This window comes from Coturnix japonica, chromosome 1 (genome assembly GCF_054131305.1).
Source record: "Coturnix japonica strain WE chromosome 1, WE-NBRP24, whole genome shotgun sequence".
Lineage (NCBI taxonomy): Eukaryota > Metazoa > Chordata > Aves > Galliformes > Phasianidae > Coturnix > Coturnix japonica.
Window position 1 is genome coordinate 53,991,174 of NC_140663.1, and position 13,971 is coordinate 54,005,144.

Below are 13,971 nucleotides of genomic sequence, written 5' to 3' on the forward strand. Positions count from 1 at the left end.
AAAATCTGCCTGTCCGACCTCCTGGAGCAGTCATCACTCAGGAAGGAATGAAACAGCCCCAGCGAGTGGCAGCGTGTGACGTTCAGCACCTCTAGAAGCAAATATAAAGATCCCTGGAGGCAAGAAGCAGACACTGGGCAGTGAGCTGTCAGGGAAATTGGTTCTTCAAAGCAGCTGAGTCGGTCAGGGCATCCTCACAAACCTGTATGACCAGAAGCCCTCTGCCTCAGCCAAGAGCAGGAACAGGAGTGGCACAGATGAGGCACGGGATGGGAGGTGATGCAAGCTGATGAAGTGCCACCATGCAGCCACAGGCACATGCAGCCTCCTGAGTGCAGAGCCATGCCTGAGCTGCCCAGGCATGCACACGTGTGTGCACACTCATGTGCAGTCACACACACGTGTGTGCCCTGCCCACATCACTCCTCCAGCTCAGCTCACACTCCCTCACGCAGGTGCTCACGTGGGTGTCCTCAGGCAAAGGGTTGCATCTGGACTCATCCCCACTTGCATGCACCCATGCTCACCCCTGGACCTTTCTGCTCATCCCTCAGGGAGGGGAAGGGTCAGACACTTCTCCATAGCAAGGTGTACTCCCCACTCCTCCTTGCCTTCTGCTGACACCTCTTCCAGAGCTGTTTGCTTTCCTTTGGGTTTCTTTATACCAGGCAGTGGTGGTGCCGTGCAGGGTCTGGCTGCCATTTCTCCATCACTCTCTTTCCTTCGCAGGATGTTTGTGGCCCAGCAGATCGCCAGCAGCAACCTGCTGCTTCTTGTCACAGATGCCACCTGCGACTGCAGCATCTTCCCACCTGTCCTGCTGGATGCGAAAGAAGTCAAATATATCCTTCTGCTGCGTGACTTTGGGCTGCTGAGGGTGAAAAACCTGTTCCGCTGGCAGTTCCCATGGGGAAAAGTGTGGAGGGCACAGCCTGCCCTTGGGATAGCAGGAAGCAGGGAAACGGAATGGTGTGGGGGAGAGGAGGTAAACAGTGCTGCTGCTGGGCCCCCTGCATGCGTTTCTGCCATTCCCAGGTCATTCCTTGCCTCCTTTTAGCTCCTGGAGGCCTCCCTGCCCACACCCCTGCACCATTCAGCTGGGAGGCTGCTGCCCTTCCTTGGCCTACCCTGCTCTGACCCGAGGCCGTGCAGGAGCACCCATAGGTTTGCACCCCGTTTCTGTGTGCTGCAATTGTGCCTTGTCTCCCTACCCGTGTCCTTAACAGCCCTGCACACAACGCGTCGGTGAAGTGTGACCGCATGCGCTCCCAGAAGCTGAGGCGGCGACCAGACACGTGCCACGCATTTCACCCCGAGGTACGGCTGTGGGATTGCAGGGGGGAGCCCCACGCCCCGTGCACTTTGTACGCACAGCCACTGCTCCCACACACATGGAATAATAGAATCAGGGTTGGAAAAGAACGCTTAGGATCATTCAGATCCCTCTGTAGGGCCTTCCTACCCCGAGGGTGGGCTTTGTGCGTCCCACTGACTGTGGCTCCCCAGGGGGCTTCCTCATGTGTAGAGAACATGCTGGGGATGGGCTCCCTGTCCCCCCCCAGTGCCAGCAGGGCCCTCTGACGCCTTCTCTTCATCCTCCAGGAGAACGCCCAGGACTGTGGTGGTGCTGCTGAGCTCTCTGTCTCCCCAATGCTGCTCCTCCTGCCCCCAGCGCTGCTCCTGCGGTGACGCTGCCCTCAATGGAGACAAGGCGAGGGACAAACTCCTGTGGGGACATCCTGGTCACAGCGGGGATAGCAGTGTGCCGTGGGAGGGCTCTGCCAGGCAGATCTTGCCTTAGGAGAGTGAGCATGTGGGAGACCCCGCCTTGTAACAGAGGCTGGGGTTTTGAGCCAGTACAGGGCCCTTGGGGTCCTCAGTAGTGAAGCAGCTTCTCCTGGTCTTGGGATGGCCATCAGCCAGGACGCTGGGCTCAGGACATGGCTCTGGCCCTGAATTGCACTGACTGCCTGCAGGCAGACCACAGTGGGCAGCACAGCTTTGCCAGGCAGCTGCACCTTGCAGAGAACCTGCTCCGAGCACTGCCAGCACAATGCACAGATGCATCTCCAGGTGCAGGTTGTGCATGCGGGAAGGGCTGTGTGCTGCCCACCAAGGACAGGCTCCTTCCCTTGGGGCAGTGCTGCCCTGAGGCTGCCTGTGGTTGTCCCGGAGCCCTGAGCCTGAGCCTGGCCAACAGGCACAGGCAGCTTCTCACAGAGCTTTATGAACAAGGGGTGGGGAGCATCCATCTTTCCTCTCTTTTTATATGAACTGCTCCATACCATCTCATTAAAAAGAATATATATGGCATATTTTAAATAGATATTTAAGCTTTACCGTGTCGTGTTTGGTGCTCATCGTAGCCCTACAGAAACCCCTCTCCCTACCAAACCCATGGGGACGGGCACAGGTAGAGGCTGTGGGAAGGGGGCTGCATGCTCAGAGGCCCACAGGTGTGCTCCAGGGAGTGCTGGGGTCAAGGTGTACTGCCCTTCATAGCTCTGGGTCCTTTTGGGGACATAGGTTTGCTTCACTGGAGGCAGTAAATAAAGAGGATTGCTCATTGGGAGTGGATCGACCACTGGAGGTGGATACGTTTCCACTTCTGCAGATCTGGTGACCTTATCAGAGTCAGGTAAAGTGAGTGCAGAGGGCAAAGGGGCTCTGTCAGGATGCAGAGCTCAGGCAGCCCCAGGGCTCAGAGCTGCTGCCCCCAGCACGGCTGCCCTCGCTGTCAGAAGTGATTAATGGCCCCAGCACCATTCCGCTTGGAGAAGACGTGTGCACACGCACTGCCTGCCATGGCTGATTTCCAGTGCATTAAATCCACAGCGAACACACTCTCATGAACAGACCTGTACTGGAGGAGTAATTATGTCCAGCTCCCCAGCCCTTCAGCCACCAGCTGGCAGAAGCAGGGAGAGCTGAGGACAGAGGCTTCCTGGCAGCTGAGCAGCACCACGCTGACCTGGCTCAGCTCACAGTTGTGGATCCTCCAGGGAAGCTCCTGTCTGCTCCATAAGCAAACTGCAGGCACTGGGCTCTTTCAAATTCAAATTCAAAAGGAGAAAAGTCCCACCGAGTGCCCTTACCACCTCTGGATGCTGTGGCTGACACCCCAGCTTGGCTCACGCTGCTGAGCCATCAGGTACAGCCAGGCAGAGGTGATTTCACACACACAGAAACAGGAAAATCAACCCAGCAGCACATCGGCTGCTCGCAGTTGGGGGAGAGCCCACGCAGGGGCCCAGCTGTCCCACAGGGGCTCACCTCACAGGGACGATGGGCTTGACCCACAACAGAGCCCAGCCCCAGCCAGCCACGAGACCAACCTCCAGAGCTGTGTGCAGGTTCAGCACGGCTGCAGACAAACACAGAAGGTATCTCCCGGGTCTGGTTTGGGTGTAATTTGCCTCTGTTAGGGAAACACATCAGTGCTCTGGGAACCCAGCCAGGCATATGATTTTCTCATCTCATTTGCAACTGGAGCAGCTCAGCTTTGATGCCAGCTGCTCAGAGCCTCCGTGCCCAGTTGTTCTGTGCCAGAGCTGAAGCTGCTAAAAAAAAATGTGATCAACTTGAAACGCTGCTGCAAACATCTCTGAGCTCAGAGGCGGCAGCAGCTCCGGTGTTACGCTACAAAACAAACTCAGCTCCTCCACGCTAATCACACACCAGACTTGTTTCCAGCTGCCCTTAAGAAGTTCAGCAGTGGCCCTAGAGGCTCACCTTGATCGCAGCACTTCAATCCGTACCCGCGACCTTGGCAGCCTTGGCAAAGAATGAAGCCATTTCAGAGGTAGGACCAAGTGCTGCCCCAGCCACGTGTAGAGGCAGCAGGGTGCAAAGCTTCAGACTGCCCAGAGGCCTTTAAGTATCATTCTGATATCTTGAAACACAATAAACCCAATTCACATTCGCACGGGGTATTTTCAGTGTAATCTAATGCTGAAGTTTTCTGTGCTCCCTGAATTTGCTTTGCATTTGAAACACAGAATCCATCCTGAGCTGACAGGGGTTATTTACTGGCGCTGGCTCTCTTACAAAGCATGTATCTGAAGAACTGGAACTGATAAACTGCACAGCTGTAGGTGCCCAGACTGAGTCTGAACCAACACGGGAGGAGGAGGCGCATTTCCCTCCCCAGCTTAATGCGGCTCCATCCCATCCCACCAGCCCATGTCTGCTTTGCAGGAGACACCCATCCCACCCACCCCCTGCGTGGCTAAGAGCTGGGAAGAACCACAGCCAGCCCAGAATGAGCCAAGCCAGACAGTCAATCTTCCATTTGGTTCTTTTATTAGCAGAAGTTAAGAATACAGCAAGTAGTAAGATCCCATCTTATATGGAACCATCACCAGAGTCCCCAACCATCAAAACCCTAGAATGTGCTTCATTGCTTTCAACAGTAAGCAATTTTTAAAAAGAAATATACTGAACAAGGCCACTATTTAATGGGGAAGGAAAGAAGCTGTAGGTCCTAACTATTCTATGGCAATAACCTGCACACAGAGCAAGCAAGCCTCCGACTGCTGAGAGTAAGGCATTCAGGTGCCAACCTGGGAAGAGTTCTCAGCAAGAGCTACAGAAAAGTGCACAGCTAGGTTGCTTTTATTGGAACACACAAACTTCTTGAAGGGAGAGACTGACCGGGTAAGAATAGCAGGTGAGTACTGTGTTTCTGTAGTAGTTCTGTGCTGTGTAGGACCAGGTTACAATCACCCTTCAAGGAGCGAACGCGGGATGTTGCAGGATGGAGACTGCCACTCCTGCTGGTACTGGTACAGCGGCATCCCAAAGCACCCTTCAGATAAGTCTGATGCTGATATGTACGATGCTTTCCTAAGCCACCAGCCTATTTCCTGCCAGGCACCTCTTTGTGAAGGTGCCGGTGCTGCAAAGCCCTTACGCCCACTTAATACTGCTTTGTTCCATTTCAGTACCACACAGCCCTATGACAAGCTTCCTCTGGGCCCACTGGCATCCAGCACAGTGACCCTACTGAGAACACCCCGCTGTATGCCCAGAGGGCTGCAGCACCTCTTCCTGCAGCCGGCCCTGCTCCCAGGGCCTTGACAAAGGCGCCAGCCCAGGGGTGAAGCCTCACTACCCATCCAGCTGTAGGAAGGCGCTCTGCTTCCATCCGACTCCAGCCGACAAAGCAACGTCCCAAATCACACATGGTGACACCCAGCACGCTGCGAGATCTTTGCGATCCACGTTTGTTTGTTTTTTAATCCCTTGAAGGATGAAAATTAAAACTTGCAGAAGCAAACAAACAAACAAAAAAAAAACCCTCAAACAAACCCCAAATAAAAATAATACAAAGCCCACGAAAGCAACCTTCTACCTTCCTTCTTTGTGAACTACAGCATTCTGTGAGCTGCTGAACTCATCTGTTGGAGGTAATTGCTCTGAATTTCCAACTAAACACTCTCAAGCAACGCTTGTGCCATAATAAACAAAGCGTTCAGGTTTCGTCTTACAACTCCAAAGATTCTCCTCCAGTCTGGCTTCTGACTGGGCCCCAGAGATCAAGCTACATCAATTAAGCAAGAGAAGGGTATATACCTCCCTTTATGCAGGAGCTGTGTCTGCTCCACAGCAGTCGGGCTGAACTTTTCGTTACAGGTTTAAGAAATACCAGCAGTCCCATTGCTAAAGCACAGATGGGAAGCAGACCTAAAGAAAAAAAAAAAGAGCTGCATTGGGTCAAGTGTGGATTTTTTTTCCTCCTAAGAAAAACCTGCAACCCCCCCCTTGGTGTATGGAGCCTGACACAGGAGAAGGTAACGTGCTGGAGGTCTGCAGGAACTGTTAACTCCAAGCCCTGGAACACACAACTTCCTCTTTCCAGTCTACCTTAGCCCCATCTCTGTTTCCCCTCACATGCTCAACTACCTTTTGACAAGTGCATTACCACCCTTCGCTCAGACAAACAGTGCAGGCCCTCACCTGGCAACTCAACAGGGGCCCATGGGTATAGGCAGGCACTGATGGGGTCAGACCTTTTGCCAGTTGACGTGCAGTAATCCCACCCCGCTCCAATTCAGATGCTGAGAACCCAAACAGCTCACTGTGAGACCCAAAGCCACGCAAGCCTGGAAGGCAGCTGTCCCACGTGCTTTCGAACTACACAAGTGGAACTCACTAACACTGTGACCTGGATGTCAGCTCGACAACCGCAGCCTTCCCACCATTTTGTGAACACGTACTGAACCCGCCCCAAGTGCTGGCCAAGACCCGCATTGATTAGGACAGGATGGTCAACATGAAAACCTGCACGGCCACCATGATTCACTCCTGGGAGTTTCACCTGGTCCTTCTGCAATCATTTCTCTTTGTGCAAAATTGAAACAGTGTGTGGTACTTGCATGTTGCATTCTTTACAAAACCCTCTTCCCCTTCCCTCCCCCCAACCCGTTGTTTAAAACATTTATATAAATTTTATTTAAACAGAAAGTTAGAAATCTTATTTACAATTTGTTGGTTTGCTTTTTTTTTTCTCCCAAAAGAGCATCTAAAATCAATTCCCGACCCCTCTAAGAGGATATAAATTTCACCTCCTTTTTTTTTTTTTTCCATATTTTTTTTTTCTTTTTTTTTTTTAAAAAGGAAACCGCTAAGCCAGCCCTCCCCGCTCCTACAAATAAATATATGGCATTGAACAGAAGCCGATTTGGAAAGGGTCCTCTGTAGCTCAATCTGTAGATCCCAAGAATAAATTAGGGTTTCAGAATTTCCTGGTCTTCAAATTGATTCATTCCATCGCTTGAGGTATAGAATTTATCTCGGTTAGTCAGAATCCCCGGTGAAGCTCCATGCTCCATCAGCTGAAACTTGGATTCTTCTTAGGTATTCGTTTCGCTAGCCTATAGGCTTCAGCCACCCCTGTGGCACTGTTTTGGTTACGACCTCAGACTGAAGCCTGGTCTTACTGCATCCCCTCTTCTTCTGTGCAGCCTCCTCCTACTGTGAAGCGGAACTCCTGGAGGTTGGAAACCCCGTGGAAATGCACAAAAGCGCCAGCCACTACAAAGACGTGGAACAGCTGATGGGAGTGGAACTGTGAAGACAAAACACGTGCGTTCAGTTGGGTACTTGGGATTTCAGGGCCACCCTGTCTCCAACAAAAGCCATACAGTCAGCTGAAGTACACAGTGACATGGAGCAGTACCTCAAACTGCAAGCTGCAAAGTTAAGTTGTGTATTAAGCCCATCCCACTGCTACCATTAGCAAAGAGCAAATTCTCCACGTGTGTAACCCCACACCCTGTCCTCCAGTCATGTGAACCAGCTGATCGATCTACATGCACACAATATAAATGCCATAAGTATTATCTCTGTTAAGGGACAATTTCAAAGTCCAGGGCAAAAGGCTTGAAAAAGCATACTTAAAATTAGGTCCTCAGCCACACATGCTGGATGTTTATTGATGGATCACAACTATCTCATGCAGCTAGTGGCTACAGATCTCTGCTCTGGTTACAGGTATAAGTTTTACTGAGTAGATTTTCAGAACGTAGCTATTTAATTTCTCTGTCACAAAGAAACAGAGCAGAGAGAAAAAAAAAACCCACTACGTTAAACGCCGAGACAACCATATGTTCCCAATGAACATTCAGGATGCTATTGATTACAATACAACAGAATGAAAACCAGGAGGCGGATACATGACAAAGCATGGCCTTGTTTTGGGAAGCCATACCAATACGGGTGATGCTCATGAAAGTCTATAAATGCGTATTTGTGGGCTCCACAGGAAGTCTGGAAAGGAGCTGGCAGTGCACCAATGCTTCTGGAGCCTCTCTCGTTATTATAGCAAAGTTTAGCTTGGTCATGTAAACAATACTATGTCTCTGATGTTTACACCTAGCAAACTGGTGCTGTGCAAAAGCCATTCAGACAACCCAGGCCTGACCCTCACTTCTAATCCTCTTTAGGAGCATTAAACCACTCTAATAGAAGTACAGCGGCCTTGCATCTCTCCCCAGAGGTCCATCTCCCTCAAATCTCTACTCTATCTTGCACTATTTTTTTCCCCCGCATCTTCCCCACAGATCTCCACTCCACAAGTTTCTGTGATCCTCACCCAAAGTTTCCACCCTACCCACTTGCCCACAACCGCCTTTCCTTCTTCTGGGCTAGGGATCCCTCCAAAGTGTTATTAATTCTATCCAGTGTTTCCACTGGCCTCACAAGATAAGAAGGCAGACATGGTGAAGATATGAAAGAAAGGGTTGCAAAGTTTCTTACCTACCTATTAAAGCTACCTAGTACACATGCCGGGGTGAATTAACACACCAGCAGATATGTCAGATCAGCTAACTTGTGATAACTCAGGAAGAAAGGCACAAGGCACGTTGGGCTTGGAGAGCCCAAAGCCATTTGGCCCCTTAAGAGGTACAGGTCTGATTCAGAGTTTTAGAATTTGTAGTAAAAAAACATTGACACAACATCCTCCAGCCTCAAGGGAAACCAGATTTCATGTTGGTCTCTTCATCCAGTCATTCTGTAGACTCACCCAGATGTCACACTTGCCAGGGAAGAATCTCTCCGGGATGCGGGCAGCATATAGTGCAGCACCAGTGATGTACAGGCATGCCATGAGTGCCAGCCAGCCTATCTGCCCCATTGTGGCTGCTTTCAGGAGCCCCTCAGAGATGACAAAGTGCAGGGTGGGAATAACCCCACTAAGACCCAGACCTAGAAATACTCCTGGGAGGTAAAGAAAATGTGGGAGAGTCAGGTTTGAACACACTGGCAGAAAAGGGAGACAAGAACAATAAAGAAAAACCAAAAACAATGGAAGGCAAACTCAGTATTCGCCAAAGCAGCAGAAAGGGGACAACTCTTGAAGCTGGAGGTCCCAGGGTAATTTTAATGAGGGGGGAGGGGGGACATAAAATAAGACACAGGTTTCCTTCACCTAACAGAAGCTACTTAATTGTATGTTCCAGCAGATAGTGAAAGCTGTCTGCCAGCTTTAGTGTACATTACACCAGTTACTCATCTGGGACTGTAGAGGGCACTGAGACTACGTGAATTATGTCACGCTGTACCACAGTCTCTCAAGAGCAGGGCAACAAGGAGAAACAAAGACATTTATCATATTCGGTGCAAGTAATCCTAGGAAACAGAAGTGTAACACCTGTAACATCTGAGGCTCATCTGCCACACATGAGAAAGTGGTGGTTTACTCAGATTTCAGAAGTACTGAAATCTTGGGGGGAAAAAAATATGGGGAGAATACAGAGAAATCACATCCTATCCATAGGTTTGGAAGGATGAACTCTCTGAGGGTACATTGGTAGCCTGTCCAGGAAATCTGGATTTTCTATATATGGCATGCTCAGGTTAAGTAACAAGAAGTACTAACATTCACCCACCCCAGCTGTGTTCATACTCCAAAGCTGCCCACTGCAGGTCTCTTTTACTTTCTACCTCAGAACACAAAACTAAGCTTGCTTTCATTCCTTCAACTGTGTGAAAAGAACAACTAGGCTCTTTGCCTTAAAGAAGTATTTTATCTAGGCAAATCATTCAGATTAATTCAATCATGCATTGATTTGCTAGCCTGGTGACAAAACAAAAAGCAGAAGGAAAATACACATACACACACCAAGCAGCCAGCCATTTTGAGCAAAACTGGTAGGTACAGCTAGAGATACTTTGTACTGCCATTCTTATGGCATGTGTTATTGTCCATTTCAGGAATACACTTCCAGGACTTGCACCAGCCCTCATCTGTGCATCCAGCAGGCTGTAAGCAATGCAGAAAGAAAATCCATCAAGTTTGCGGTCCAAGTCTACTAGCTTGCTCTAAAATTGAGCTCTCTCTACACCTCCTCAAGACTGCTCCTTCAAATGACAGGTAGGAAGGAAGGAAGGCAGACAAGAAGCAAAATAGTTGATTTCAAGTCTTACCTGCCCTTACACCCCGGTATTGAGGGGTTGCAAACATGTCCCACTGTGAGACAATTATGGCTGCGATGCCCAGGACACAAATCACAATCAAGTAGATGAAGCAAGGCTGAGGGTTGCAGTAGAACGAGTAGTACAGCCACGGTACAAAGCTGCCCATTATGAGAAGTGCAATACCAGAATAATCCAGCCTGGAAGGAAACAAAAATCAGTTGGATAGGAAATGCAAACTTTCAGGAGTTTTCACATTAATACTCTTCTCAGGTAGACCAACAGACTACTTCTCACTGAAGTTTTTCCTCACTACTACAACTTACTTTCTGACCACAGCTCCTCCACCAGTGCATTCTTATAGTAACACAATATCTTCATAGCACACAAGGCCAGTTCTGGACAGTCATCAGCAACATATTGAGCAGCCTCTAGATCAAGGTCTTTTGAAGGAAACTCAGATTTAAGCTTTGGATGAGGAAAAAAGCAGTGCAAAGTACTATGAACACAAAGGAGGGCACACAGCGTGTTGGGAGAGCACAGCCAACACAAACTCTTCAGAATCTGACAAGTATGAGTTAGGCATCAGCTAAGCGACCACTGGGGAATAGCGTCATAATTCTTCAGCCAAGTTGTTTTTCTAGACACCAACGAAGAAAGGAATTCCCACAGCCACTGCTTTTCACCACACCCTGACAAAATGCTCCTACCAGAGAAGACAGAGTTAATTCTTTGCTAGGGGACTGAGTTATTCTAAAGGTGGCCTTGCAGATTACATAATCCCAGGTTGAGTAATCTCAAGAAACATGAGATGCTTAGCAACTAGCCAACCAAAGGATGTGTAGCAAAACCAAATTTGATGCACAGGGCTGTCTTACAGGAGATTCAGTTACCCAGAACAAGGACAAGTAGTGACAGCAACATTTAAAAGAAGTTCTATGACTAAGCTCCAGGTATATTACTTGCATAAACAAGATGCATTCACACACCTGCTGAACAACATAAAAGGAAACAGTTCTAAGTTTAAAGCAATACAAAAGCCCATGACAAAACAAACAATTAGATTAGAAGAAGCTGCAGTGAATCAAATCTCTGCTCAGTTCTGTTCCAAAATATACACAGCACACATGCAGTGAACCACTCCTACACTGGGGCGCCAGGCATGAATTCCAGTCCTGTTTTCCCAACTGTTTCCTATTTGGCTTACCCTGCCCTCCAGGCACTTACTTGGAGAAGAGCCGGGAAACACCTTCTGAGTGGCAATAAACTGTGTGGAAGAGCCATGAGAAGGAGAGGCAGAGTATAGCTCCCAAGAAGAACAATCCAACAACCACTTTCTCCTGCACAGGTGCTACAAAGGACATGTTTGGCCGGAACATGTAGAAGATTCCCAGACACAGGAAGAACACGCATCCTGACAAAACAATAAAGCAGAAAGGTGTCAGTTTTCAGCGGGAAAAAATAAGGAGAGGGACACCAAGCTAATTCAACAGGTCACTATTGGAGTGATTATGCTGACCACTCCACATCAGCTTCTATCTCAGTCTCAAATAAAGAAAGCAACAAAACCAACCAGCATCAGAGCAAACTGAACATACCTAGAAGATGTGTCCAGATGTTGCCAGTCTCTGTGTGTATTCTGAAGATACTCTTGAAACAAGCCCGGAAGGAAGGCATGGGTGGTCTGTGTCCATGCAGCAGGTAGTCGTTGTCCTTTAGCCAGTCAGGTAGAACATCATGGGGAATGACTCTCCATCGGCCCTCCCATACCTAGAGGTTAGAAGGTTTTGATTAAGTACAGGAAACTCTGCTCCAATAACGTCAGAAAACCCTTATTAGTGAAAGTGTTAATGTACGAGTGTAACAAGTAGAAAAGGGTTTGATGGGATGTCCCTGGGGAAGAGACACACTCTTGAAACACGATGCTCAAGTCACTCTTCCCTATTCAAAACATTATCATTAATAAGTTTAGCTGCCTCACCAGAAAAATGAATACTTCAATATTTCATTACACAAGAAATACACTAGACTTTTTCTTTGTTTTACTGCTAATTAAGGGAGAGCATTAAATTCATTTCCATGTTTGTTTATGCAGCAGATTTCCACAGATCTTTCCTATTTAATTGAAGGCAACCTGTTCTCTCTAACAAATAAATACCAGTAAAAACCCTTTCTGCCAACCACAAGACAACCTGACTATAACATCTGCTAGCATTTGGGGGCAGTCTAGTAAAAAGACTGCTCACCAGCACTACAATAGGCTAGAAAACATGAAGTGGCAAGAGTCCAATAAGAAGTATTCAACCCCCTATCCAGACTGGAAAAAGATCCCCCACACTCCCAAAACAAACGGTGACAGATTTGTTAGGCCAACAGATCCACAACTGTCAATGCCATTAGATTTCTTCTTTAAAGAAGCCACTCTTGCAGCTGGTTCCCAATGACAAAAAATACATAGAGATGATCTTAGCAGTGCTTCAGTGTCGCAAGATACAGGTCATCTTCAGCTTAGCTTCAAAAGCAGCACTGCCAAGCAGAGGGGTACCAAGGAAGTGCATTATGTACCGGGGTTGTTTCTGCAGTGTTGGTTGGATTTGACGTCTGCTTAGCAATACGGGAGCGAAACTGGAGAATCCTGCAACACTAAGTTTAAAAAGCTACATTCTTATTTCAGTTTCAACAGCAAAAGTTTTTAAATTCATTCTCGTGGCTCCTCCACAAAAGGAAAACTATAATAAACAGAATAACCATCCCATTTAAAGACAAGGTGCTTAAATATTTGCACATAAATTAACTTCTTTAGTTAATGAAACAAAGGTTTCAGTCAAGGTAGGAACAAGATCTTACAGAATTCACCTTACAAAGCATCTAAAAAGCAGAAAAGATGCGTCGCAAAAAAAAAGGGAAAAAAACAACCACAGGCAACTCAGGTCCCTTTGTAAAGATAACAAGGAATAGTTAATAAAACCAGCAGGAACAAACATACAGAGGGACAGCATGTGTCTCGCCCAAGAAAAGGGGTCCAAGACTGATACTGCCCACACCCCGTGGCTTAAAAAATAACAGAAATCGAGCCAAGGTCAGCAATTACAAAAGCTACAATGGATTTAGTTGGATGACTTTTAGTGCACTCTTGTTTTCTATTTGAGTCAGGGACAGAGCTTGTTCTACAATGTATGCAAAGGGTGTCAGGAAAGCAAAAATATCTGTGAGTCTGAAAAAATAAAAGTGACCTCGTAAATGAAAGTACCTTAAAAGGAGAAACACTAGAAACAGAAGGCTTTTCAGTTGCTCGATCATCTTTTGAGTCCTTTATAATCCCTACTGTTCTGTACTTCATCATTTTTTAATTTATGACAGTCTGAGATCCCAAGAAGGTGTAATGTTAATAGTTATAACAAGAGACACTCATTCAGGGATGGTATGTACCTGCTCTTCCTCTTCCTACAGGTATAGTCTGTTGTCCAATGGAACTTCCTGAAGAAGGAAACTACTTTGGCAGTTTCCACATGCTCTTACCTTACACACAAATTCTTCCATTCTTTCCATGGCATGATGGGCTTGTAGAAGAGGTGACATACCCATAAACCCTTCGTCTTCTTGAGGTGATTCATCATTGTGGTTATTATCCTCAGAACTCTGGGTTGGAGAGAAAAAAAAGTTTCGTAAGAAGATGAACAGAGAAAGGAGTTGTTGCTTTCCATACAAAACTCTGATGATTTGAAGAGTTGACAAATAAGCAGTCTTCTGTCCTTGTACTATACTGAGGAGGGAATTCAAAACAGTCAGCCAAAAAAATTATTACATTCTCAGATATCTGAGAACAACTAACATGCTTGGTTCATTTTGCACGTGCTTTCACCGGTTTTGAAAGAAAGCAGTGCTTCTCTTTAAGTTATGCTTCATTGAAGTCCAGATATGGAGCCTCAGGCTTGCAGTCTACTCTCTCCTCTAGGAAAGAATCACTACCTGTTTTATGATTCAGTGCCACCATGTGTGCCTTAATGCCACTTAATGCCACTATAATGTATGTTGCATTTTTAATTAATAAAA

General features: G+C 47.5%; 2 protein-coding genes across 15 annotated transcripts in view; one reads left to right on the top strand and one right to left on the bottom strand.

The window, feature by feature from the left end:
- Positions 1-2,324, top strand: part of CACNA2D4 (calcium voltage-gated channel auxiliary subunit alpha2delta 4) — a 105,525-nt gene extending 103,201 nt beyond the window's left edge. For all 4 annotated transcript variants that reach the window (XM_085540345.1, XM_085540354.1, XM_085540343.1 and 1 more), the window contains 3 exons: positions 730-847; positions 1,240-1,317; positions 1,603-2,324. In XM_085540345.1, the coding sequence (XP_085396471.1) occupies positions 730-847; positions 1,240-1,317; positions 1,603-1,689 (283 nt within the window). In that variant the 3' untranslated portion in view covers positions 1,690-2,324. The remainder of the gene's footprint in view (positions 1-729; positions 848-1,239; positions 1,318-1,602) is intronic.
- Positions 2,325-4,285: 1,961 nt separating this feature from the next.
- Positions 4,286-13,971, bottom strand: part of ADIPOR2 (adiponectin receptor 2) — a 38,283-nt gene continuing 28,597 nt past the window's right edge. For 6 of the 11 annotated variants that reach the window (XM_015865346.3, XM_085540509.1, XM_085540517.1 and 3 more), the window contains 6 exons: positions 13,438-13,557; positions 11,517-11,688; positions 11,146-11,332; positions 9,931-10,118; positions 8,528-8,721; positions 4,286-7,069 (listed from right to left, as the gene is read on the bottom strand). In XM_015865346.3, coding sequence (XP_015720832.2) covers positions 6,938-7,069; positions 8,528-8,721; positions 9,931-10,118; positions 11,146-11,332; positions 11,517-11,688; positions 13,438-13,557 — 993 coding nt within the window. In that variant the 3' untranslated portion in view covers positions 4,286-6,937. Of the gene's footprint in view, positions 7,070-8,527; positions 8,722-9,930; positions 10,119-11,145; positions 11,333-11,516; positions 11,689-12,483; positions 12,562-13,437; positions 13,558-13,971 lie in introns of all 11 variants that reach the window. The other 5 variants (XM_085540461.1, XM_085540476.1, XM_085540488.1 and 2 more) reach the window with 1 other exon arrangement.